General features: G+C 41.5%; 1 protein-coding gene across 1 annotated transcript; it reads right to left on the reverse strand.

Annotated features, from left to right (window-relative positions):
- Positions 1–347: 347 nt before the first annotated feature.
- Positions 348–25,152, reverse strand: hdac11 (histone deacetylase 11). Its single transcript, XM_071911635.2, has 11 exons — positions 24,996–25,152; positions 24,446–24,505; positions 24,169–24,317; positions 22,837–22,937; positions 21,684–21,800; positions 17,010–17,052; positions 13,985–14,061; positions 13,110–13,172; positions 7,383–7,479; positions 4,867–5,045; positions 348–3,479 (listed from the first exon to the last, which is right to left on the reverse strand). Exons 2-11 carry the CDS (start codon positions 24,478–24,480, stop codon positions 3,237–3,239), a joined length of 1,104 nt encoding a protein of 367 aa, XP_071767736.2. The 5' UTR covers positions 24,481–24,505; positions 24,996–25,152; the 3' UTR covers positions 348–3,236.
- Between the last annotated feature and the right edge of the window lie 1,037 nt (positions 25,153–26,189).

Raw genomic sequence — 26,189 nt, forward strand, 5'->3', positions numbered from 1 at the left:
AATCAATCACTGAAGTGAAACGGACACCCTGAACAGTAGTAACACTTTTGCAAGAGCTGCTCATCATGTTGCAAGTCAAGTCGAAACTACAATATTCTGTTTGTCTGCACATCTGCTTGTTATGATTCCAAATTTTCTCCAATCAACGGCTGACCTCTCCAAATGCATGTCTTTATTCATAAAGTATAATTTGTTTGTCAGTGGGCAATCTGAAACAAAACGGAACCGATAAAAAAACACTGCAGCAGTTTGGTCCACTTCAAATGAACTGTGACCTAAAACTGCAGCAGCAGGGTGCAACAGTAAAACATGACGTGAGGGGCTTAACTTGGATGTTTACTAGCTGAGTCACTAAGGTACTTCTGTGGGATCCCCATTACATCATACGGAGCAGGGCTGTGGGAACACCCATATGGGACAAGCGTGCTAAGAAAACAGTCACTTACTGTACTCCACACCAAATAAACAGACATGCTTAACTAACCTGACTAAAACTCAGTGTTGTGTAAAATAGGCCTATATATTTTTCCAAGCACAGATTATTATTTTTGCAAATAGATGAAGCAATTCAATAATTAAATATTGCAAAACAGACCTTTGGGTTGTTACATGATTTATTCAATGAATTATTATGAATGCATAGAGGTGCCATTCCAAGTCAGTGCAAACCACAAACACACCCAAAATAAACCCAAAGCTTAGAAAAATTCAGTGACCTTTTTTTGGCACATAAACATTCAATCAAATCAAATGGCTAAAATGCCGGGGAACGTAGAAAGGAGTTGATGAGCTGGAGTCTAGGATCGCATCGAGTATTAAGGACAGGACTGCATACATTAAGTCATATTCTGAGTCCTAATTAAAGGTAGACTGTGTTAAACCTTCAGCCCCATTCAAAAGCAGCACATCAGATCAAAGACTTTCGCTAATTAGCACTGACACTGCTAATATGGCCCGCCTTTCACAGTTTCATTATGGGTCTGTCCAAACAGCTTCCTGGATCAGCAACACAAGACTACTTTTTATGCTGTTCAAAGACAGGCCTTTTAATCCTTTAAATGACCATGAGTCTCCTAACGTTTCTATTTTTTTCACTGTAGAGTGGAACCACAGTTGTGGAAGATAATGAATGTGAAAACACATTAGAAAATCATTACGGCGGCAGCTGCCAGCTGCCACTTCAGGTCCACTCAGCGGCTCCACAGCAAAACATATCTAGTGCAACAGCAGACAAAGTCCACAAAGGCTGTGGTTTCATTATCAAAACTATCCCATGGTCACATTCACAGTCACAATAACACCTTCAGGCCCCAACTCTCAACATTTGGTCAGCAACTTCCTGTTTAGACTTGTCTTACTCTTATCCCTGGGCTCTCCTCACACTTATCCAGCACCTAGGGGTGAGAGCAGGATGCATCAAACAGGCCTATGCATCTCTGTTTATGCACGCAACCCACAGCTAGAGTTTGTCAGTAGCCAACAACGCAAGACTGGTTGTACTGGACAACGTGTGTAACTCGCCATCCTTCTGCAACTACTGCACTCCCCCAGGCTGCTGCTGTCCATAAGAATGTGTTCTTGGTTGACTTTCCTGGTTAAAGCTGCACTAGGCAAGATTTTTATGTAAAAATACCCATCTTATCAGCCTAAATCACAAAGTGGGCGGCAACAGAAAAGAGTTTATCTCAATTAAAGTAACTCTCGTTGTCATTTGGAGCCGCCGACATGCCAAGTTGACTATTGCAGCTTTCAATAAGGATGGAAGCGCAACTGGAGGGTGAGCTACCTTCAGTTAACATTAAAAATGTTAAAACATTACACACATGCACACAGACAAGTTGACCTGTGCAGACAGTATTCTGTCTGTGCATGATGGAGAGTCTTTAGCATCCTTTGTAAGCTCATGCTGTAATATTGTTCCAGCTGCTGCATTAATCAAACTGATCTATTCCTCAAGATCCCCTCTTCTCTCCTTCTGCACGGCTCTTGAGACTTTCGGCATGTGTACACATCCTTAGGGGAAGCACGTCGGACTTCAACAAACCAATCATAAGTGAAACTTAATAAAAACCTTTCCAGAGTGCATTGGTATTGATGTTATTTCATCAATCTCCACTGTACGGGCTTGCTCATTAATCACTGAACAATTTTCAGTTTTTGGACTTTCATCTAGTAGGTGACAGAAACATGTTGCAGCGGGTGCATCAATTTTCAGGAGAGAGGTTGGGAATGTTGGAGAAGTTCAGCTTTGCCACAAACCAGTTAAAGTGCTCAGCTTCACATAACATCGTTACGTGTTTCAAATTTGTTTTCAAACTCAGATACAATACTATAGCACCTATAGTAGAATCATATTGGGCTCATAACCATTTACTTAAGATATCAGAGTGGATTTAAAGCACAAAGTGCACTGTATGTATAAAACATCCTCAATGGTTGAACATGATTAATGAAACACCATGAGCTCTATAATGATTAGACTATTATCCTGAAAAGAGATATGGAGTAAAACACTAATCTAATGCACTACATGATTAAACAAAATGCTAATGAGGAATGAAGAGGACATTATTATATGCAAAGTTAAACATCACAATTACAATTATGTTTTATAGTTACAATTTTGTAGTGTAATTATCTTGTCTTTCACCTCCATAACCATAAACTGAGATGGAGGATAATCAATATACTTCCCGTGTAAGTATATTAAACCCCTGTGCCGTTTCAAGAACTATAAATGTATAGTATCTTTCTGACATTACGTTATTACATTTCCTGAGATGAAAGAATACCTCTCTAAAATTCTGCCCCTAACATACATAAAACATGATAGCTATTATTCTCCCACTGATGAAAATTTAAAGAACTCCTTTTTGTGTTGTATGAGAGCTTATGAAATTGGTTGCAGTCAGGAGCGCGCTATTGTTTCTCTTTGAATCGTTATTCCCTTTGAGTAACTGCCAACTCTCATACAAAATGTAAAAATCCGCCATAGCTCATGTTTTCCCTCTCAAAGTGCAAACAGGCATTGCGTAAACCCCCTCCATCATAAATTTCAAATCAAGACACATTTCTGTGTGACGGCAATAATCCTACAATATCATCACTGTTGTGAGTTGATGCGCTAGTGCATAACTCACTCAGTAATTGCCCAACATAAAGTTACTCCAGTGCCTTTTAAGTACCACAACTGTAGAGGCCACACCCTCGAGTGCTGCACCCAGGATTAATGCTGTTCAGACAGCCGTTTGTGTCGATCCGGCGGATCCAGTGCGGCACATCATGCCGGTCACGAGCGACGACGAACCCTCCCCCTCCGGCGCCTCCGGTCCAATCAGGCCCTGCCGATGCAGGTTGAGGATGGAGTCGGCGATGATGCGGGCCGTTTTTTTCTGGTATCCCCCGGACGTCACCATGAGGATGGGGACGCCCCGTCGCCTCGCAGCCCTGAACACAATCTCATCCCTCTTTACGATACCCTGGCACAGGAAGAGGAGAGAAGAGCCGGTCTGTCAGTCTTTCCACCGCCTCAGATAGTCATCATAATTTCTCGGAACACTGTCAAGCCAGTAACCTAATGTCTAAATCTGCAGGGAGGGGCTGGAACTGGCCTGACTGCTCTCATGTGTCACTACTCCGGTTGGGAACACTATGCTCTCTGGCCGACGCATATGGGAGGGACTGGGAGGAAACGCAGATCCCCTGTTCATCTGGGGATTGAGACTGAGAACAGCTTGTGGCAAAATTCTCATTTATTATGGAGCAATTTCTGACACAAGGATTGATTTTATACATTATTATTTATGGCAGAAACACATGTTAAACCAGAACCTTTAAATAACAACCATTAAAGCTGCACTAAGCAAAGATTTTTATGTAAAAATGCACCTGTTTAACCTCCTAAATCACAAAGTGGGCCTGTAACAGAGAAAAGTGTCCCATTTCCCACTAACTGAGACGCTGTAGATTCATGCTTTTTGCCACAATTAATTTCTGGTGTAAGTAACAAATCGAAACTTAAAAACAATACAAATACAAAGCTTTCCCCTAAACATCATTGAGTGAGCGCTCCATCCAGAGAAAGCTGGACTCACCAATGATGGCTGAACCTGTTCAACACCTCCACCCCTTGCTGACATCGGTGGATTCGCTGCAGTGTTTACCGCTTGAGTTGACACACTTCCACAATTTGTGATACCAAAAGGTGACGTGAACAGTTTTTCCCAGTCGGTAGGTCATATTTACAGTAAATCTCATATGACACGAATGCAACATAAGACGGCACAGTTAACTGATATCACCTTACATTATTTTGGGGTTTTGAAGTCTTCAAAATTCAAACAGTTGCCTTGGACAGTTGGATGAGACTTTCTAAGATGATGTTGAGGATTTTCGTTTAAAATTATTATGGCTGTGCCCTTTTGCAGTGCTGTAGTTGAAGAACACTGAAGCACTGTCACCACACTGAAACCTGATCAAAATAATATGACAAAATGACCAATAATCTTGATTTGACTATTAGTCCGTTTACTACCAATATTAGATAGGAGGACACTTGATGTCGGGGCTGTAGACCACCATAGAGGAGTCCAAGTCAATTCCAAGACCAGGTCCAGTTGAGTTCGAGTTAGGACCAGGTCCAAAGGGGGACGAGACCAAGTCAAGATCGACACTAGAGCAAATCAAGTCCTATTCAAGACCCAAATAGACAAAGTACATGGCTTTCCAAAAGCAAAAATTAAGGAATTTCTTACGAAAAAGTGTTCTAGAGACTAAACTCAAGACTGAGACTGGACTCAAGTACTACAGTCCTGCTTGATAGCTGCCCTTCCTGAATAATTTGGATGGTGAGTGGCTGACAGATACCTGTGGTGATATGGAGAGTCCTCCGAGGGGGTCTCCGTCCAGGATGTCTGTCCCTGCGTTGTAGACAATGATGTCGGGTCGGACCTCGTTCAGCGCTCCCTCAGAGTGCAGCTCTACTTTCTGAAGGTACTCCGAGTCCTCGGTGCCCCAGTCCAGCTCCACCTTCCTCTTAATCGCTCCTGGAGATACAGAGAAATAAAACGGTCAATAAAACGGCCATGATAAACTAGCAGCAGCTATGCTTAGCTGAAGCCACAAGCCTTACATATAGTATAATTGCTGTAGTATTTCATGCAATAGGATTTCTTTCAGCACAGGCGGCTTTCAAAATCATTCCTCACATGCAGTGTAATGCGTAGCTCAAATAAACCTTCTTTCAGATAATTGAATACAATGTTCAGATAGGTAATTGTGTTTCTGTACCTTTACAATGCTCAGATATATAATTCTGTTTCAGTACTTTAGTTAATTAGTATACATTTTGAATACATTAATGCAAATGGTGAAAAAGGTTAATAAGGAGGCCTTCGTGTTCAAAGTTCAAACAGAATTAAGCAGTAAGCAGAGCAGGAAAGAGCAGGGAAGAACAATGCAGTAGCATGTGCAAATGGTGTTCTCGCTAGTTTTTCAAGCCTTTTAACTGTACTTGAAGAGAAAACAGTGTCCAGAAATGGTGTGCTTTTGTCTTTGAAGATACTTAAATGTCAGAGAAATAAATGTCTCTTGGAGGAACAACATGAAGCAGAATGGGATTTTATGGTCTTTATCTTAAACAAACCAGAATGTACATTTATTTTACTTACTTGGAGGAGAGAGAGACACGATTAAGTGTTGAATAGGCCTATATTCATGTAATTGTGGGGAAAAGACAGCTTATGGACAGAGAGAAGTTTTACGTGAGGACCATAACATTTTCTATTTCCCTTATATATATATAGTCATGGCGGCCCACTGTGGTACGATCATGACCTGCCATGCCAAAAATATTTTCAAAATATTTTAATTTTATTGGTCTCTTTAACTAGGCTAGGCTAATTGTGCAGTCAAGACAGTGAGGCAGATGGTCAGCATGTAACTATGATACGGTTAACACCACACACGTCTGTATACTTTTTGTCCGACTGTAGTTTTTTTGAGGAAAAATACGTAGCGGACCCGTAGCGTTAATTTTTCAGGACGTGCACAAAGAATGCTCCGAACGACCGCAGGATAGGCGTGACAGCCATCTTGCAAACGCGTACGCATAATTAAAGTAAGCAATGTTTCTGCCCTTACAGTCAAGAATTAGCCATGGTTAGCTAAAAAAAAAAACATGACTAGCTAACAGTTACTGATAGCAAGTTTTGTGATAGCCAGCAAAACGTAACGTTATTTGAAGACTCCACTGTAGGTCAAGTTATCTGTAGATCCTTCTCAGGCTAAATCAGATACAGAGCATTTCCTCGCTTAATGAGCTTATTGAGGCATTTCTCAAGGAAGAGAAAGGTAAAGAGTCAGGTAAAGTTGGACAAGAACAAGTAGGCTATGGTTGAGTAAGGTTAGATTTACCCGATAAGGGCTTAGATTTATGTATATGCTTCCAGGCTCACATCAGCAATAATATCTTACTAGTTAAAACGGAGGCTAATTTTGTACTTAGGTCTAGATTAACACTGAATAATTAGCCTCTGTGAATAATTATTATATTAGTAAGAGTAGCAGTAGTAGTAGGAGTCATTGTATTATCACAGAGCCACAGTAGGACAAAGGGGACGGAAGTGGAAGGATACGAGGAAGAGGAGAGGTGAAGAAGAGAGAGGAAGAGAGAGGAGGAGGGGTGGAGGAGGAAACAAGAAGAGGAGAGGATAGAGGAAGAGTGAGTATGTAATGTAGTGGGGTAAACACTGCCGCCGACTATTGTTAGATTTGGGGTTAAGCAGTAATGTGGTCTCTGTCACATCCACTTTAATGTATTGACATATTAATTGTGTAAAAGCCCTGATTATGCTAACAGAGCTAGTGCTGGTGGGGAGGGAGTAGTGAAATCACGGCATAAATTAAAATGGCAGTCACTGACATCTAGGGGCTGGAATTGGAGGAGACAGCAGCCCCCCCACCCCCCCCACCCCCCCCACCCCACACACACACACACACACACACACCCCCAACACACACACACCCCCCACCCCAGGGATTGCGAGCAGTGGTATGCTTATTTTGTAGCCAGTATGCATTATATTTAAAGTACAAAAGAATACTGGTGCTGCAGTGACTAACTCTCCTGAGGATATACTTTTTATTTTGATGTACCCTCCGATACTGTCACACAGGACAGTGAAGTGTCTGTCACTGGCAGTTCGAAGTTTCTAATCATAGAACAACTAAAAACACGCAGTATGACTGAAAGGAGAGCCTCTTCCCCCCCCCCCCCCCACAGATGCTTCTATGAATTTAAATCATGTGAATTCAGATGACAAATTTAATTTAAAAAAAAAAAAACAAGATTGAGATGAAAAATTCACAGTGCTTTCACTCACTTTTGGCAAATCCATCTCCCGGATAGATGTAGCGATTATAAACGTCCATGATGAAAACTCGCTTGTCGTCCAGGAAGTCGCGTTCGTGTCCATTTCCCTATGGCGGGACGGAACCAAGACTTTCATTACAACAAATTATTTTAACACTGTCACCTCCTCTTTTCACATCATCCCACAATGACAAGCTGAATCAAGTAATTGCTTTGCACCCTCGATGATGCCTCATTCATGTGTAACACAAAGCAGCCCATAACTCAGGGCTTTGTGACAGTCCGCTACATCACTTCACTGTGCCAAAGTCCACACAGATGTCACTTACATCCATTTGTTTACCTGTGACACGCCGCTGTGACTGACAGGGTGAGCTGAGGGATAAATAGTCTCGCCGACCATAGGCATTAAATGTTAAAATACTCGTAAAAAAAAGTCATGGTTACTCCATCACTTTTCATTTCCTCCCATCCATTTGTCAGCGCAAGTGTCTGGCTCCTGTCAGGTGTAGATTAGGCATTGTGCCAAGCTCAGTATTAATGGAAGAAAAGGAGGATAGATGGGACAAGCAGGACAATTTGGTGTCAGCTGAACATCATGCTCAAGCGATTGTATAATCCACCGATGTTGAACGCTATGCAAAAAAAAAGTTGCCTGATGGGCATTATGGGCACTGTACCCTTGGCCGCAACCCAGGCAGAAAACTTTTTCCAGCGCCTGGCTATGCTGCATCTGCTCCAGTATTGTTTCAGGTGAAAACCAAATAATAACAATGTTTATGTACTGACTTAACACATGGTTGGCTCTGTTAGAGATTTGAGGTCTCTAATATTGTAATTGGAGGAGAAAAAATAGCATTTAAAGGGGTATTAAGTAATTTATGACTTTATCGACCTCTATCAGCACCCAAGGAGGGGTTGTCAAAACAGAGGGCTCAGGCTGGAAAGCAAGTTTTGAAAGTCAGAAATCTCACACCTAGCCTAGTAATAATAATCATTTTTGAGTCATTGGTATTGATCAACAACCCCATCAACACCCCCAAAGATATATTATGGTCATCTTGTCCTATGGGGCCGTAAAAATCGTACTTATTGCACATTTAATAGTCAGTGATATTATGTAGCAATGGCAATATGGTGCCACACAAAACGTTCAACCATCCATGTCACCAGAACTCTAGGTCAACAAGTAACTTTGTGAAAGAAAGGAAACATTTTCTATGAAAGGTATCAACACTGTGAGTTAAGCTGCACTATATGAATAAACCAACAAACTCATATTGCACTGAGGACTCTGCAGACAATCACTAAATCAACATGTAAGTGAATGCTCTGCTCTCCTCCACCTCCAACAGATAGCCGGCGACTATAAATCAGCTCATATGCTGCATGAGCTCCCAGTGACTGCAGTCTTATTAGTCTTGTCCTCTCCCCCACATATTGTACAATAAAACATCGCTGTTACAGTACCATTTGTTAGTGTCGGCCAAAATCCTTCACTGCTGAGCTGGAATAGGCCTTTTCCTTCAGTTCTTTAAACAAATTGCCTCCCTTACCGAGTTCAAACATTGTAATAAATACTGGAAGCATCTATCACTGCTTAACAAAGCCTGATCAAAAGGGCAGGACGACTACGGAAAGACAAGACAGACAAAGCCGGCGCACAGAATAGTAAAAGGTTTTGGGTACAATTATGTATTCTTTTTTTTTTTTTCATTTTTCATCCAAAAAGAAACAGAAGCCCATGTCTTTCTGTAGCAAAGGTGCATTGCCAGATGACAGGATATCACCAGTGAGGAGCTAGTAATGATACATAACTATGGTTTCTTCAAGGTCCTATGCATGTATAGCAGTTTCTCATTAATGTCAATATGAAATCAATGGTAATAGCATAGCATTCCACATAGATGATATATATTAGATGGATAGATAGACACATGGCTCGATTTCATGGGTTCATACATAGATAGATTGGCTGTTCGGATAGACTAGAAAGATGGATTGATAAGTTAGACAGATAGACCAATAGATACTGTATAGATAGGTTTTAGTCTTTCAATGTTCTTTCCATACACTGGCAAGTCTAAAACAGCAGCAAGAGGGAATAATGAAATCTCCCAATAGCAATCACCAATCTCTTTACATATAACACGGTGGATAAAAATCCTACATAAAATCCTACCCAGAGAATCTCACCACATACAGGTTGTGTTCACTTTACTGTATACACACAGTAATAGACAAATATGAACATGCCTTCCCACCGGGGCTTCAGTCAAGCTTGTTATGCCGAGCTAAAAATTGATCATTACTGTTTTAGCGTTTCAGTGCTTTTACTCTAACAATGTGTTGCCTTGGTGAATAAGCAAAACAGCTCTTCTGGCCATAATCTCAATTTATGTGGAGGACGAGAGCACTTCAGGTGTCATGTTCCAGGGTCCTAATTAGGATTTTACCGCACATCCCCAATATTTCTCTCTGCCCTAATATGTGCTGAGAGGAGCAATTCTGGCCGATCTCCTTGCGTTCATGCAGATTTGCTCTTTTGTTCTCGTACAGCCTTCATGAATTATTTACTTAGCATCTGTATTGATCCCCTACTTCTGTCAATAGGTAAAGGGGCATCATTACCATCGAGCCATACTTCAAAATGAATAAAGCTGTGCTCCTGGAATACAGCCACGGACCTGGGGAACCTTGAGACATCATCAATGTTAACAAAGTTCCCAGGGCTAATTGGTGGTGGATATGAGTCATTATGTTGAAAACACAAAGTAAGACTAAAATAGGATAATCAAGCCGCCCTAAAATGTTGAGTCATCATTCTCCACTGCTGGGATGAGCTCAATCCACTCGCTCCGCTGTAAACATGAACCACATGCGATAACAACATGCAAACGAAAGTGTGTTTTGTGCGGATCAGAAAAGAGACCGGGTTGGAGTCGATTCACTTTCAATTGAATCAGCTCAAAATGTGAAGGGATAGAGCATTCGTTCTTGATTATTTCATTCAATTTGGGGCGTAAGCGTGGCCTAATGGTTAGAGCAACCGTCTTTCAACCAGATGACCTGGGTTCAAGCCCTGCGTCTGCCCTGCTGAAGTGTCCTTGAGCAAGACACTGACTCCCTGCTCTGTATCTGACCCTGACCTTTGACCTCTGAGGCTAGCAAAAAGAGAATTTCCCTATGGGCAACAATAAATTATCATATTATTACTAAGTTAAGACACAGAGAAAACAGTTCCAGCCTCTAATGAATCTGCTACTATTCCTCGTCTGTGAAGCTGATGTGCTCAGCTCAGCTTTTGATACGGTCGATCATGGTATCCTATTAAATAGGCTAAACCAGTTGGTGGGTATTTCCAGGTCTGCCTTGGATTGGTTCTCATCATATCTTGCTGATAGGAGTTTTTCCGTCTCTGTGGGTCAGTTCATGTCCCTCGAACCCGTTTAAAAACCCGAGGTGACCGTGCATTTCAAGTTGTTGCACCCAATTTGTGGAATGCCCTCCCCTTATCGTTGCGATCCTTAGACTCTTGTGACATCTTTAAAAAGCAGCTGAAAACGTTTTTATTCAGACAGACTCAGACTTTTGGTTAGCCTGTGGTCATTTGTTCCATTTGGTTTTATTTGCTCTTATTGGTTTTATTTCCTCGTCTGTGTTTGGAACTTTTGTCCTTTATACTGTACTTGTATATGTGTCTCTGTTCCTGTTTTTGTCTGTTGTTGCTGTTATTTTAATTTGTAGGCACTGTGCTGTCTGTTGTTATTGCTACTTTTTAATATTGTAAAGCACTTTGTGATTCTGTATCTGTGAAAGGTGCTATACAAATAAACTTTACTTACTGTGAGGCTGGACAACGCTCTGAAAAGCCTTGTATAGGTCTTTTTGGTAAGATGACGGTGCCAGCTTTGTCTTGCTTTTATAAAGTCTGTATAATAAACGTACACTGGCCCCATATAAAGTGGCTTAGCCAGTGATGGAAAAGTCAGTGACCTACTGCAGTGCTGCAGCACAACAGGCCTCCTGTTATTCCAACCCTCGCCCATTCTCTAAGTCCCACTCTGATGCACAGCCAACTGCCACTCAGCGAAAACAGGCTTTCTAGTCTTCCAGAACAAGGAGAGTTAGGCTACATTATTGCTTTACCGCAAGATTTCCATGATAAAAACAACAGTGATCACTCTGCAATGGCTTATACTCTTTTTCTTTGTGGGCTGAATTCACAAATAGTCTACAAGATGTTTGAGTTGGGCAATCGGGTACAGAAGATCAGTAGAAGAACCTCTCTTTGCAAATGCTCAGTTTACCTGTCATCTTTAATCTAGACCTTGGAACAAACAAAAGAGCTTTGTCTGGGCCCAAGCCAATTATTGCTTTGAATGTAATCAATAAAACCTTAAAATTGATTCTAAAATCAATCAAGGACAAAGTAACTAAGATAAGAGTTATATGATCTCTCTGCATAGCTCATTCTGCCTGCAGATGAGAAAGAGCTTTACGGCGGAGGCAAGAATACAGAGTTTCCATAGTGGATATGGGATTTACTCAAGTCAGATAAAGAACAGAAATTACCTAATTTTGGAGATGTTTCTCATCTGGTAGAAAGAAGGTTGAAAAACAATTTGGAAGTACAATTCAGACAGAATCAAAAAGGAGTCAAATATCTAGTTACCAGGTGGTTTTCATGAATTTTACAGGTTGTATTTGGTTCTGCCAAATATACAAATAATTAAACAATACGACAATAATTAAAGGAATACAGTTTCTGGGAGATTGTCCCATTGGTCAACAAAAAAGCTAAATGATAAGTACTCTTAAATCATATGCAGCTAAGTCTGCTAGTTTTGTGTAGGAAAATGGTAAAATTTACAGAAAATATGGTACACAAATAACATACTGTTTTGAACTACCAGGGACTACTTTCCCTGTTTTCCCTGGGCAATGTGTACAGCTAAACATCACTGTGCAGTGGATGAATACGTGGTTGCTCACCTGAAATAGTTCCAAAAGTAAACCTGGATACATCAGCTATACTATACTGATGAATGTAGAGGCCATATATTAAAAACCATTACCAAGTTTTTATTACTGAAAGGTCAGTCTTCCTACTTTGATACTGCTGGTGGCATGCTATCACTCTACATAGTGCATGCCAAAGTGTTCACATGGACCACTGGAGCAAATGATCTACCAGGGACACATGGATGATTTTGGTGTCGATGTTCTCATCACTTAATGGGTGAGTTATGGGTGACTAATGGGACAGTCTCCCAAAAACTTGGTGTAATACTTTACGTTTATCAAGGCTATTTGTAATAGTAGCAGTAGTAGTAACGAAAGTAGTAACAGTAGTTGTAGTTAATAGTAGTAGCAAGAGTAATTAAGTGTTTTGCCACAAAACCACAGAAAGATAATGTTTATAAAACAATGATGAAAATTAACACACGTATTATTATAGTGACAGCAAGCCCAAAACTACAAGTGGCTGACATTACTGGTTCTGCAGATATCCCAGTGATATCCCAATGTTATCCAAACCCGGTATGCACTCAACAACTGTTTGGCAGTGGAGATGTTTTTAGGCACATTCCACTGAATATGACAGTGAGGGCCAATTCGGCCCGCAGGGAGCCTCATTGATTGGTACAGTGGTAAAAGGGGGGTTATCTTGTCATCAATGTCAGTTCCATGCCCAATGTCCAGGACACTGAGGGAAGTAATGGCCTCGGCTCACCTGATGAGCATCCAGATCGATGATGGTAGCCCTGGAGATGCCTTCCACTCTCTCAAACAGAAACTGAGAGATGAAGGGAAAATATTATCTTTCTCTCTGGAGACGACACATTCACAGTTTACCATTCTCACTGAGAATCCCAACGTACAACTTTTACTTTGCAGATTGATGCCATAAATGCTGTTTCAATAACACTTTTAGGTTCATTTTCATTTAGGTTGACGCATGTAAACGTCATAACTGGGTTAGAATAACCCGGTTATGCTCATACTCCGGTTATGAGAAACCCAGTTAAGATGCCTGGTGTAATCCCATATGGTACATTTTGGTGCCAACACAAGACATGGTAGTGGTACTTACTATTATGATTGAGATCATTATTTCTTTCCCCTGTATTAGAAGTAACCCACTATTGCTCAGTCAAAGAGGCATGGGGTAGCTGGCAGGTAGACAGGAATATTCTATTAACTGGTTTATTTCTGGCAACAGGGAGGCTCAATTGCAGGGTATCAAAGATTTGTGTAAACAGCCTAACACAAATAAGACCTTAAAGGACATTTCCAGTGTGACTGGAGTTTTTGCTCATTTCCTGCATTCCCTTACTGCTTTGCATCATTGTAAATTGTTTTCCAATACTGAATTAGAAGTCTCTGGAGTTGGTTTGCATGCCATTTGGAACTGAATGGGAGTGAATGAGCCTGAGAGGTATGGCAAAACTGATTTAAAATCGGTAATCGTGGTGCATGCATGAGAAAACAGTCAGAATTAAGATTAAAGGGATGGAAAACACGAGCAAAATTCCTACCACGCTGGAATTGCCCTTTAACCGGAGTATGACCAATAGCCGGGTTACTCCCCTGGCAGATCAGTCTTACCTTGATGGCTAGAGTGATGTCAGCGTAGGCACAAAAGCCTCCTCCCTTGTCACTAGAGCAGTGGTGGAAGCCTCCCCCTGGGACACAGAGAAGCCAGTGGCTCAATGTCAGGGCCATTAGACGGGCCTAGCAGGTCATTGTGCTTCTGAGAAGTCTATTATTCAAAACGACCATAATTGGCTCCTTTAAAAAGGCTGTTATTGAGTTTATTGCTGGTTACAAAAATGGCTGCTATTCCCCTGTGGAACAACAATGCGTGTATTGACACCAGAATGAGGCTCGTTCAATCGCCACTGAAATGCCTGAAGAGCGGCCATGGACAGAGTGGCACAGAAAGACTGAGAGGAGGCTTTATAATTGCAATAATAGCCATTCATTCAGGTTAAGAGCTAAAGTCCCCTCTGCACCGCTATGCTCATGTTCATTAAACTATGGTGTAGAGTAGAATCTTAATACAGGGAAATAAGGGGATGGGTGAAATATGATTATCATGTATTGTCTGGCCCCTTTCATTACGCCTTTACATAGTGTTGAGACACACAATATGCAGATCTCGGATGCATCTGAATAGCCTTTATATCTCTATTAAAATCATGTTTGTTGATGCAGAACAATCTTTCCCTGATTCATCAACAGAAGGTGTGAAGTAGCTGAGTCAGCAGGAGGCACAAAGTAAAAGTCTGATGCTGCTTTTTCCGCTCCCTACTTGGCACAAACCAGGAAAAAAAAAAAAAAAGGATGACCCTGGCTTTTCAGCCAAAGACCTCCCGCTCATCAGAATGGGGGAATCAGCCCGGACACTGATGGCAGTGAGTCAGAAGGAAAATGCAAAAGCATCAGGCAATCCACCGCACCGCCCCTGTCAAAGATGGTATCTATATGAATTTATAGAACAATTTATTAGTTGTATGATTTTTTTCCAATAGTGCACCACATTTGATTACAGGGTAAGACCGCTAAGATTCAGTTTTGAAATAGGTTTCTATGCTCAAGGACAGTCCTGTAATAGTGAACATCGATTACTGTCTTCCATATCCAACCGAGAGAGAAGAGTTTGTCTAAACAGAACCTGGTCACACTGAGGACCAGCTCCATTGGAAATGAATGGAGACAGACAGAAATTGTGACTATGGCAATACCTAGGATGACTTTCTCGAGATAAAGGTATATTTTTTGATTGAGGCTAATAGCACTGTTAGAACAAAAAGCTGATCATCTGAAAAGATATTAAAGTTCAGAAACTCTTCAGAAAAGTACGTCTCCGATGCAGTGGAGGAGATCCGGGCTGTATCAGCATGACACCACAGATTAGAGTTTGGTTCTTTGGTTTCTTGCTTTGACAGTGAGTTGCTCATACTGATCAGGGGTCTCATTTATAACCGTTGCGTACGCACAAAACGGGGCCTGAAAGAGGCGTACGCCACTTCCCACGCAAAAGTTGTGATCTATAAAAACAAACTTGACGGGAGAATGTGCGCGCCTGTACGTAAACTCTGACCCATGTGTACGAACATTTTGGAGACAGTGGGAAACGGTGACTGAGATGGCAAAGTAGTAAAATAAAGCAAAAAATGGCCTTTACACTCAGTTAATTTCCAGGCTGACTCCACATCAACTTAGAAACCCCTCTAATAATAATAGTCCTTGTTGGTAGAACATCTAGGCTACAATTAAATAGTGTCTTTGTTGCTTTAGTTTCAAACCCGATCATTTGTCCAAAAAGCATCTATATGTCATTATAGGCTGACATGGTGTGAATTAGTCTCAAGTACGTACATTACAGTCTTTTAGCAGAGACCCAGTTTGTCACAATTAAATCCGACAAATTCAAGGTGTTAGGCAATTGGACTGGATGTCTCAAGGTAATAAATAATGATGCGTTATGACAGACGCCGGTGCCAGGCGCAGCGTCCTCTTGTTCACCCCGGTCGCACACTGTCTGATCCCCGAGTCAGAAAACGAGAATACAGAACTTGTCTATGCGTTTTTTATCCAAATCAAATGAATGTGAAATGCTGTGGTTACGTTCACTCTTTCCAAAAACAAAAGGCACATTTACGATACCTGGGTCAGTCGCAGCATCTCGTCTTCCTCTCTAACGTTAAGTCAGTGTCACGCTGTGTTTCTGGCACAACGCCACTAATTAGGGTTTCCCCCGTCATCGAGGTGTAACGTTCAAGAGGAGAGAGCTCCGGTATCTCCTCGCCCCGCCGGTGGTGCTGACACAGTCCAATGCGCTTCTTGGCGTCAACCTTTATATTGGACAATTTATTTTTTAGTTTTAGTTTTAGAAAGAGTCTGGCTCTCGGAGCTGGCAGCATTAACTGCTGCTGTGACATTTTGCCTCTCAACAAACTGGTTTCTGGTTGGTGACGCCTGAACTGAGGCCACCGGGGAAATGTATCTTTTCCGCCTGGCTCCGGCTTTGCCATTTTCTCACACGGGAGAATGGAATGACAAACATATTTACATACACATCAGTATTCATTCAGGGCGTTTCATTGACCATCTATGGTTAGTTGTGGGAGTTAAGAGGTGGAGTATGAGCATGTGCGCAACATTTCAAGTAGGATTGTGATTTATAAAGGGGAAACTGCGTGCAGGTGTGCGTACGCACGGTTTTATAAATCCGATTATTTTTGTACGTACGTACTTTTCCTCTTTTGTGCGCACGTAACCTTTTAGTGTAGAATCCACGTACAGTTTTATAAATGAGACCCCTGATCTGCCGATTGAACTGTCATATCCTGTAAGAGTAACCTGTGAATTCTGAAATTGAGCGTTGTGCTGGGATCCGCCTGCGATTTTAAAAGAAAGGTCTCAGCCCTACATCAGCCTTCAAAAGTCATTGACACATCAGGACGGTGAACAGCTTTGCCGTTAATGTTGCGGCGGTGTCAATTAATACTGATGAGATCTATCAGGTGTACCATTTTCCCCACATTAGAGTTATACCATTTGGGTGCACAAGGACTGATTGTCTATTTAGGGGTGAGACCAGAGTCTGTACTGGAAATGGACTCACCTACATTTATTGCCCATCCACGGTCAATGGCCAGTTTTCCTGCCTGTGGAAGACACAATATCTGAGTTCAACATTTTACAGCAAGAGATAAATACAGGAATATGAGCTGTTTTGAGTGATATAGAATACAGATTTCAAATTTATGAAGGGTTAGGGTTAGTCTTTGTTTACTAGACACCACAAAATGCAACCACAATCACCAAGCTGCTTTTGTAGTCAACATCAATACAGATTGATTCATGTATCTCTATATGAAATTAGAAATATGCCCCAAGGCAGTGCATTCACATGCTGCTCTCAGTACAGGGCATACACCATGATAAAACACTTCAATGTACGGCCAACCAACATTAACCTTTTGGCAGACTTTCCCATGCGTAACAATAATGTCCAACAAAATAGCTTCTGGATTTACTATGGCATAACCCACCACTCTTTCTCCAAGAATGAACACATATGTAATTATTTTTCACTGCATACAAAGCAATGGAAAGCACACACAATCACCCTTGGGATTCTCTGAATGTTGCTGTACAGCAGTCATGGAGTTGAAAGGAAATGTAATCACAGATGTCAACACTGAACCATTTTTTCATTACAATGTTACCCTTTAGTGGTTTGGCCTTTGGCCTGCAAGCCCCCTCCAGCTAAGATCACACACAGCACATGCAGCGCTGGTGGGAGGGGAAGGCGTCCTACGATCAAAAGGTTACAGGTTTCATCCCCGGAAAAGCCAAATGGGTCCATCAATGGCCATGTGTCCTGTCAAAGTGTCCTTGAGCAAGAAGCGGAACCCCTTACCAGGTCAGCTTGTAAATCACTCTGGATAAGAGCATCAAATAAATGCTTAAAATGTAAATGTAATGTCATGCTGGAGAACGCATGTACCTATGGAAAAACAGTCCACAGCATACATGTTTTAATTTTCCCTTAGGGAATTCTCTCACAGCTCCCCAGTGTTGAATACACTGCTAAGAACACTATTCATGGGAAGAGAAAAAGGCGGTGTTCACATGTTTAGATCTATTCCTAATGAATATGGTGCATGGCTGTGCATGAGGAGGGGGTCGTCCAGCTCTAGTCGTGCCACTGGCTCATCCTAGATACCTCTCAGGGCTTACCTAATACACTTCTCAAATAAAGGAAATCCTTAGGAATCTAATAAAAAAAATCACTGCCTAGTTGTTCTCAGGAATTGATGGGCAAAACGCAATCAGATAGATCATAAATACATAAGCTATAATCAAGGAAATTCTGTGCTGTATGTTTCCTCTCTGAGAGGAGTGCTGCGACATGCACAACGACAGCTGCTCATTTCAAAGGCAGGTCAAGATTTCTTTCCTGGATGAAAAAGGGAGTTCTCCGCCATGTATTCCAGGAGCTCAGCATGCAGGACGCCTGAGGGGAGGAGATATGAGCTGTGGAGATTGTGTGTAAATGCCAATATGGCTCTCTGATGGAAGAGTAATAACACACATTAGCATGTATGCACACACGCTGCCCGTGGTTAAACCTCTCTGTGCCTGGGGGAAACAAGCACTCAGCAACAGGAAGTACCAGGCATCTTTTACTACAGCCCTCTAATTTCATCTGCATGATGGCATGAAACATCAGTAATAGAATGCAGCTCTTCGCATGAAAAGACCTTTGGCATGAGGCTAAGCCTCAAATCATTTGAAATGATATTAAGTGTATGCACTGAACATGGATCTGTTTGGCAGTAATTTCAGAAAGCCATACAGTGTGTCTCATTTCCAGATACTAATGAGCTCATGTGCATTCAAGTCTGTGGCCATAGTTGTATCTTATTAGCTGCTATTTATTCCTTATCCCTCCTTTTTGCATAACAAGCCTAATAGAGACAGCTCTCACTTTCCTCCTTATGCTCTACTGAACACACAGTAAGCGACACACAGAGGACAACATCAATCAAGAGTTTTATGTTATAGCTAGTGGAAGGAGAGGAAACTTAGAAACAAACCCAAATGCCCAGTCCAGATAATCTGAGGCGTTACATGGAAGAGGGATTATGATCATCACGAATATCAGTTTTATATCAGCTATTCAGTATTGGACAAAATGTCGTGGGTAAAATCTAACCTTATAGCACATTAAGGTGTGACAATGTAGGGGATTAGCATTTATGACCAACACAAAGCACTCATGACCACAATTTACACAACCTGCACCTCAAACTTTTGGCATGTTAGTTACTTGGAACACCTACAGATGAATGGTACTGTATCATGGTCCCATTCGCACTGCCGCTCCAATCAAAACAAAAAAATAGTTTGGAAAATTCTGTTTTTCCAATACAGGTGGAGAGACTTATACAATAGGGAGGGAAAGTGTCAATTTACGCCATCTGCTGTTTGCGCTCAAAGAAAAAGAAAAAATTACCATTCATTTTCCCATAGGGGGATTTTAAATAATTGATTATAAATTGGTAACAGCTTGAACTGTCATACATCAGACATTTTGTGACACTACGGCACATCAGCTATGAATGAGATAAAACGGCATAATTTTTTTGCAAAGGCTTAAAAGAACTGCAGCCACAGCCTGGCTACTGCACTGTATGTATGGTTGTGTCACGCGGGAGAGCAATCAAGATGGAGCTGTACATACTTGACTCACACAGGTTTTTTTTGCTTTTTTTGATCAAATCCAAAGTATTTGAGCCAGCTAATGGATGTAGGCATCTTTGCCAATGGGAATTTGCACTGTAAATGCCCCGCCGCTGGAGCACACTGGAGTGGACTGTGGCAGTGACATCATCGCCGCAACAGGCTTTGCAGTCCGTTTTGGAAAAATCAAAATGAAAACTACACTAGTGCATTTTAATGCCACCAGATCATTTCAAAAACTGAGATAATGATCCATTTCACAGGAAATTGAGGTGTAATCATGAAATGTACAAACCATCCAATTCAATTTGATAGCCAGTTTTGAACGCGACCAGCACAGGGCGACCTGACATCTTTCCCTACTTATAGCTGTCACTATACGGGCTGTGGAGCTATTTTGCTAAAGATTATTTTTGGCTTCATTTGATTGTTGACAGTGGAGAGAGACAGGAGAGATGGTGAGAGAGAGGAGGGGATGGCATGCAGCAAAGGTCCCAGGCTAGGGTTAGGGTTATGTTTAGGGTTAGGTTTAGGACGTTGTGGTTACATAGTATGTGTCAACTGAGCCACCAGGACGCCCACAGCAATACTTTTTTCTTCTTTTCTATCAAGTGGCAATTCCATGGAAGTCTTTTCCCCCTCAGTAGATGTGCAGCTTGTACTGTAAGAGGTCCTGGGAGCTTCCCCATCACAGATGTTCCGTCTTGAAAGCAACTTGTTCCTCCCCAGGTTATCTTCTATCAGCAAGGACTAAAGAATCGGGCTATGCAAAACACTTTCTCCCCCCAAATACTGGCATATTTGAATAAAACATCAAATGAAAATCTTGTGGAACTATTTCCTGAAGAAAGCGCCTAAGTTACTAATGCTGCACCGTTAAATACAAAACTTGAAGGTGATGCGAGGTTTCTAAAGGTTGACTAAACAATGTGAATATCTGTTGTACCATTTTGTATTATCAAGAGCGGGGCAGCTCCCTTTTGAAGTACTAAATGTCATCTCTAGATACAAGCACAACAATGAATTATCCTTGTCTCAGCAAGTTTTATAGTGGGAGATAAAGCAGTGTATGGTGGGCAACAGCCTAGTAAATCGAACAACTAAGGCTCTCAACACTTCACTGCCGGCATAGTGATCCATGTGTTTTAGGCTCTAGACTGATGTAGACTTGCAGTGCGCACCTGGCCTGCTCCCTGTACTAGGGATCCACCATTATGGATACTGCTATTGCATATGGGGCAGATGACAGGCAAAAATATTGGTCATTTCTCCAATACTAAATTCGGACACCAAGAGCATTATTTTTTTCCATATATGTTAGATCTCTCCAGTGGAGAAAAATGCATTGCATCAGAAATATGTTTGTCTATATGCCAAACCAATGGTCTAGTCCTGCCTTCAAGTCATGTTGGAAATATCCAAATTATGAGATGAGTTGAGCGCGTATGAACGACCCAACAAAGTGGTAAATATGACTGAGAAAGTCAGAATGTTGCAAGTAAGCCATGTCAATAACTGATGGTAACAAGGTAACAGATGTAGGTTAAGTTATTACTACATATTATTGTTTGGCATCCCATTACTATGCACTTGAATGCATGACAAGTCGTATTTACGACTACCAATCTCGAAAGTAGGAGCAAACCCACACCACAACACTCTCTTTCAGGTTTTTCTCTTTTTCTAACCCAGTTGTTATATAGCTATAGCCATTATTATCATTTATTTGTATCCATTAATTTTTCCACCAAAATCTAAATGTATTTATTTAAATATCTATACTTGATACTGGATTATCCTATTTGAGATGATTGGCACCCAATGGGTGCTACACATGGCGGCAGACATGGTGATTTGTGATGCACCTGTAAAGCCTCTATTATTAGATAAAAACAACAGAAACAGTAGAGGATCAGATCATTACTTGGCGTTGGTACACTACAGAACTACTCTACATCTCTATCTCATTCCCTGAGGGTGGATAGTAGGAAGACATGAGAAAACATGAAGAAGACACAAGAGGAAATGAGGCTCTCGAATATCCTACCATTATTGTCCCCCCCGTCTGCGTCCGCAAAGGCCTCAAAACCTTCCGCTGCACCAGGAAGTTGGGCAGAAACAGGAGAGGTGGGATTTCTGTGATGGTCGCCACCACCAGAGACCACTAAAGTGAAAAAAAACAACACCACAATTACATACATAGACATTTTTCTGTGCCACGAATCTGTCACTTACTCATATGGAAAATATTACAAAAACACAGACGGCCCGCACAAAAGGCAAACTGGGAAAGCAAAAGAAAAGCATTCTTCCGACGGGTGCACACCAGGGTTTAGATATAAAAGGTGCAGAAAAGCTGACTCGAGAATGACATTATGGTGCTGATAATGGGACTGTGCACAGATGTCTAATCTCACATGGAAACTGGACAGTATAGAATAATGCAAATTCACAGCAGTGGACTGAGATACCTCTCTCCAGCCCTCCAAGATTTGGTTCTGCGTGCAGTAGAGGGGAGAGAGAATAAATACATGGATGTCTTTGAACATGATAGAACTGCTGTTATCAGCTTGGCTTCACCTGCAGCAGACACTCCTGTGTGGGAGATTTACAATCACATCTCTGAACACCAGTAGGCTAGACATCCGTTGACTATGGACTGGGCAAACCTGACTGAACTGCATCTTCCCAAACCCACTCTGGAAGTATGAACGACACTGTGGGTCCTAAGCAACTCCTGTGTGTGATGAATTGCAGAGGGATGACTAATGCTAACTCCGGGGACTCGGAGAGCAGCTATCTGCTGAATTTGCTGCAACATGATTGATTTGAATGAGAACCAATTCCCCTATGGGATAATCCACTGCATTCTGATGGTGCACTCTTTACTCTCTCATGTCACCCCTTGCATTACAATATGAGAAGGAAAATGTCATGATAGAAGGAACAATATGCAGGGAAAAATTGGTTTATGAAACTGACTCACATTAATATTAGTATTAAATCTGACCATCCTGATAGATCTCTCCTAGCCGATCAACCTTTTCTTGTCAGTACTTCTGAGGGATGAATGTGATGCATGGAGAAGAAAGAGAAAGAGAAGACGCGAAGACGTGAAGAACTGTTGTGAACATGGCATGCTGTCCTAATGAGTGACACATTAAAGGTTCGGGAACGTTGGGGAATAATAAGCCAGCTACCTTTAATCTGTTGAGGTAGCGTTTGGTGTGAGTCACCAGCAGATCCTCCTCTGTAGCTTCACGGGCCTCCACCATACTCCCATCAGTGATGAACTGCTCCTCTGAGGAAAAGGGACCAGGTGAATAGGGTAAAATAGGGGTGAGAGCATGAGACCAGTATTGAAAAAAATATATACTCCCGCAATTACCTGAAAACCTTGTACTGTAACTGTCCTACTCGAATTGAAGCTTTACATAGTCCTTAATGTGCTGAATAAGTTTCAGGACACTAATGCCGCATTCCAGAGTTGGAAATTCTGGCTTCCTACCAGGAAAAATGCAATGCAACGGCCCTTCAAGTCGGAATTCCAAGCAGGAAGCTCAGGCAAAATTTCTCAACGTCTGCGTTTTCTAAGATGCAGTTATCTGACGTCAACATGGCAGCATACACTGTAAATGCTACACAAACATTGCTTTTATTATGTTAATCCTTAAAATACACTGAAGTTCGATTTTAAGTAGCCTACAAATTTGAAATATTTGTACTTCTTTCCGTGCTAACTAGCTAGCTAAGTAATTTTTTGCATGCATTTGAAATGTAAAGTTGCACATAGAGTTGCTAACATTCTGCGCTAACTAGCTAGCTGATGTTATGTCGCGGATATGTCGGTAGTTTACGTTAGGCAAAGAAAATCTTGTGGGCGTCCATGTTTCTCCCCTTTTTTTCTCTTTTCTTCTTTGTTTTTCCGAGCTGGATCAATGGAACACAGGAAGGTTAGAATTACAACCTACAAGTTGCGAATTTCCGACTTCCGACATTGAATGGAACGCAGCATGAGGCCCATGAAATACATTAAGAAAGAACCTCATTTGTATGACTTCCAAAATGCGCTGGACACATTTGCAAAATCATCCAGTTTTTCTCTTAATTACTGCAAGGGTGCGTTTTGAAAATACAAGGTTTTCCTCTGTCAGCAGTGGCACAGTTTTTATTATGCACTCTGAACTTCTTCAAGTTTTGTGAATTCATTAAAACTAGATACCATACTTCATATGGCAAAGATAACCCACAGTGCATTTTCACAACAAGTTTGTGTGAAGTCGTGCCAGTTAGCCAGCTAATGTTTTCCCTACAGGCCTCAGACTGAAACCCACGCAGGCCGGGTCTCATCTACTGTACCTGCAGATTCCCAGAGGGAGTTTTCTCTAATTATCTCTGCTCTATTGCTCTGCCTTTCCCCTCTCCACCAACTAAACCTCACCTCTCCACTCTGATCCACTGTGAGGTTTTCCATATACATCGGCTCGGGGAGATGTCCTCCCCATCTGCCGCTGCGTTCTTCGTTGTCCTACCTTTTAAGAAGCGAATGACTTTCCCCCACTTTCCCGCGTCGAACGGATGGAGCTTTTCAAGGCCCATAAAGGTGATGTTGTAGTCTGGATGGTATACAATGGGCATACATGTTCGTGGGACGCTGGCGTACAATTGAGTGCGGTGAGAGCTGGGAAAAAAAATAAATCAAAAGATATTCTATACAACATTGCTGCATAAGATGTACAGTATGTGGGTAAGTGATTTCCCTGGTGGCCTAATAAGCACTGTTGGAACTGTCTTGCTGTTTGTGCTCACCTCTTTTTGCCTTCATTATCTTCTTTGTGAGACATTGTTTTCAGGCATTTCTACTTTCATCTGGAAATGAAAAATGTTCAACTGTCAATGACAATCATATACTGTAACAGCTGTAAATCTATCTAACTCAATAGAAATAATTCTGACACAATGTAAGGAGGATTCAAATTTTAAGAAAAAGCTTAATGTAGACATTCAGTGTGCAGAAACAGTAATGGTTTACAGTATCGGTTTACTGTAGTGACAAGAATGAGAGGGGTAAAAAAAAAAAAACACCTCAAAAACTACATGACCCAGAATGTTCCCACCGTTTGCGCATGCGCCTCGGCATATAAACATTTCCAAAGACGCAATGGCATAAGGAAATGTTTCTCCCGACACACAGCTGGCTCCGTACTTCACACGACGTGTTTATTGAAGGCGACATTTGATGATTTACAGTTCATATCAATGTTAAAACGAAAATACTCAGGCAGCTGTTATGAGAAACAACCTCGACGGGACACACAGGATAGAAACCACTGCCTCACGTCGCATTGATTTGACTCACCTGCTATGTATAATAATGCATGGCACCAATAGCTGCTGGAAATAGTCACTTGCAACTGTCAGCGTGTCCTTTCCGACAGAGTTTAGGTGGAATATAGGCCTATTGCACTAATAGAAAGAGAAATTAATTGTCGGCAGTAGGCTATTTCTGCGACATGTAGCCGTTCCCTGCTGCTCCACCGCTACGTAGAAAACGTACGTGTATATTGGCCACAAGTTCCGTCACTTACGCTCGTGGCGCACTTGCATTTTAAAGCAGAAGGGAGTGTGTGCGCGTGAAGTTTGAAGGGATTTCAGTTATATTTTCAGCATGATACGACTTTTTCCACCTCTATATGTTTTGACTCTGACCTGTCTGAGCCATAACCATTACATTAACCATACGTACAGTAGGCTATTATTTCCACAGTGGTCCCTCCATCTCATTCTGATTTGTATATTTTATTACGCTCATATAGCACGTTTCAGTTTAGTAGCCTAATCTATATTTAATAAGCAAACGTGACTGCTAGAAACATTTAGTAACTGCAGTGACAATTGTAGCTTCATCCATAGGCTACATGTATAATATATAATAATCCATACTCCTTCCCCATATTTCCCACCCATACAGTCTTCTTAGCACGTGTTAAAACTCAGCAGCATATGTTTTTATAAGCCTACAAGGGTTTATATTCTATTCTATTGCTTTATTGTTTGTTATTTCTACTGTTTTATTGCTTATTTTATATTCTATTTTTGTGCTTCTATTTCTCTTTCCCCCTGCTGCATCCTAATACGTTTTTGCCACTGCAACACCAAATTTCCCCACCGGGATCAATAAAGTTTTATCTTATCTCAGTATGTGCAGTAAAAGTTACAGGATTCAGCAGGGGGGGGAGGGAAGAAAAATAGAATCCTGTTACTTTTGCAGCTGCAGTGACCAAATCCCCCCACAGGGATCAATAAAGTTTCATTTTACATTATCGTATGTGCAGCATATTCCCATTAATAAATCCCCTGAATGTCAAAATATTTTAAATGTCAAAATGTTGACATGTCGCCAGTGTACCAGAAACGACACTGCAGTCTGAATTCAAACACCGGTTTCCACCAGCGATGCTTTGACTGACAGCCAAAATAATGTTGCCTGTAATTCATGTGAATTGGATGACTCTCTAATCCTGCCTATTGGCAGCTGGAGAGGCAGACATCT

The sequence above is a fragment of the Centroberyx gerrardi genome, chromosome 5 (genome assembly GCF_048128805.1).
Source record: "Centroberyx gerrardi isolate f3 chromosome 5, fCenGer3.hap1.cur.20231027, whole genome shotgun sequence".
Taxonomy (NCBI): domain Eukaryota; kingdom Metazoa; phylum Chordata; class Actinopteri; order Beryciformes; family Berycidae; genus Centroberyx; species Centroberyx gerrardi.

Excerpts from the sequence above, each read along its gene's own strand:
- hdac11 (XM_071911635.2), bottom strand. The coding sequence starts at position 24,480 with ATGTCTCACAAAGAAGATAATGAAGGCAAAAAGAG. Across the intron at positions 17,053-21,683 it reads AGACGGGGGGGACAATAATG|GCAGGAAAACTGGCCATTGA; the intron begins GTAGGATATTCG and ends TGTCTTCCACAG. Across the intron at positions 14,062-17,009 it reads TGGATGGGCAATAAATGTAG|GGGGAGGCTTCCACCACTGC; the intron begins GTGAGTCCATTT and ends TCTGTGTCCCAG.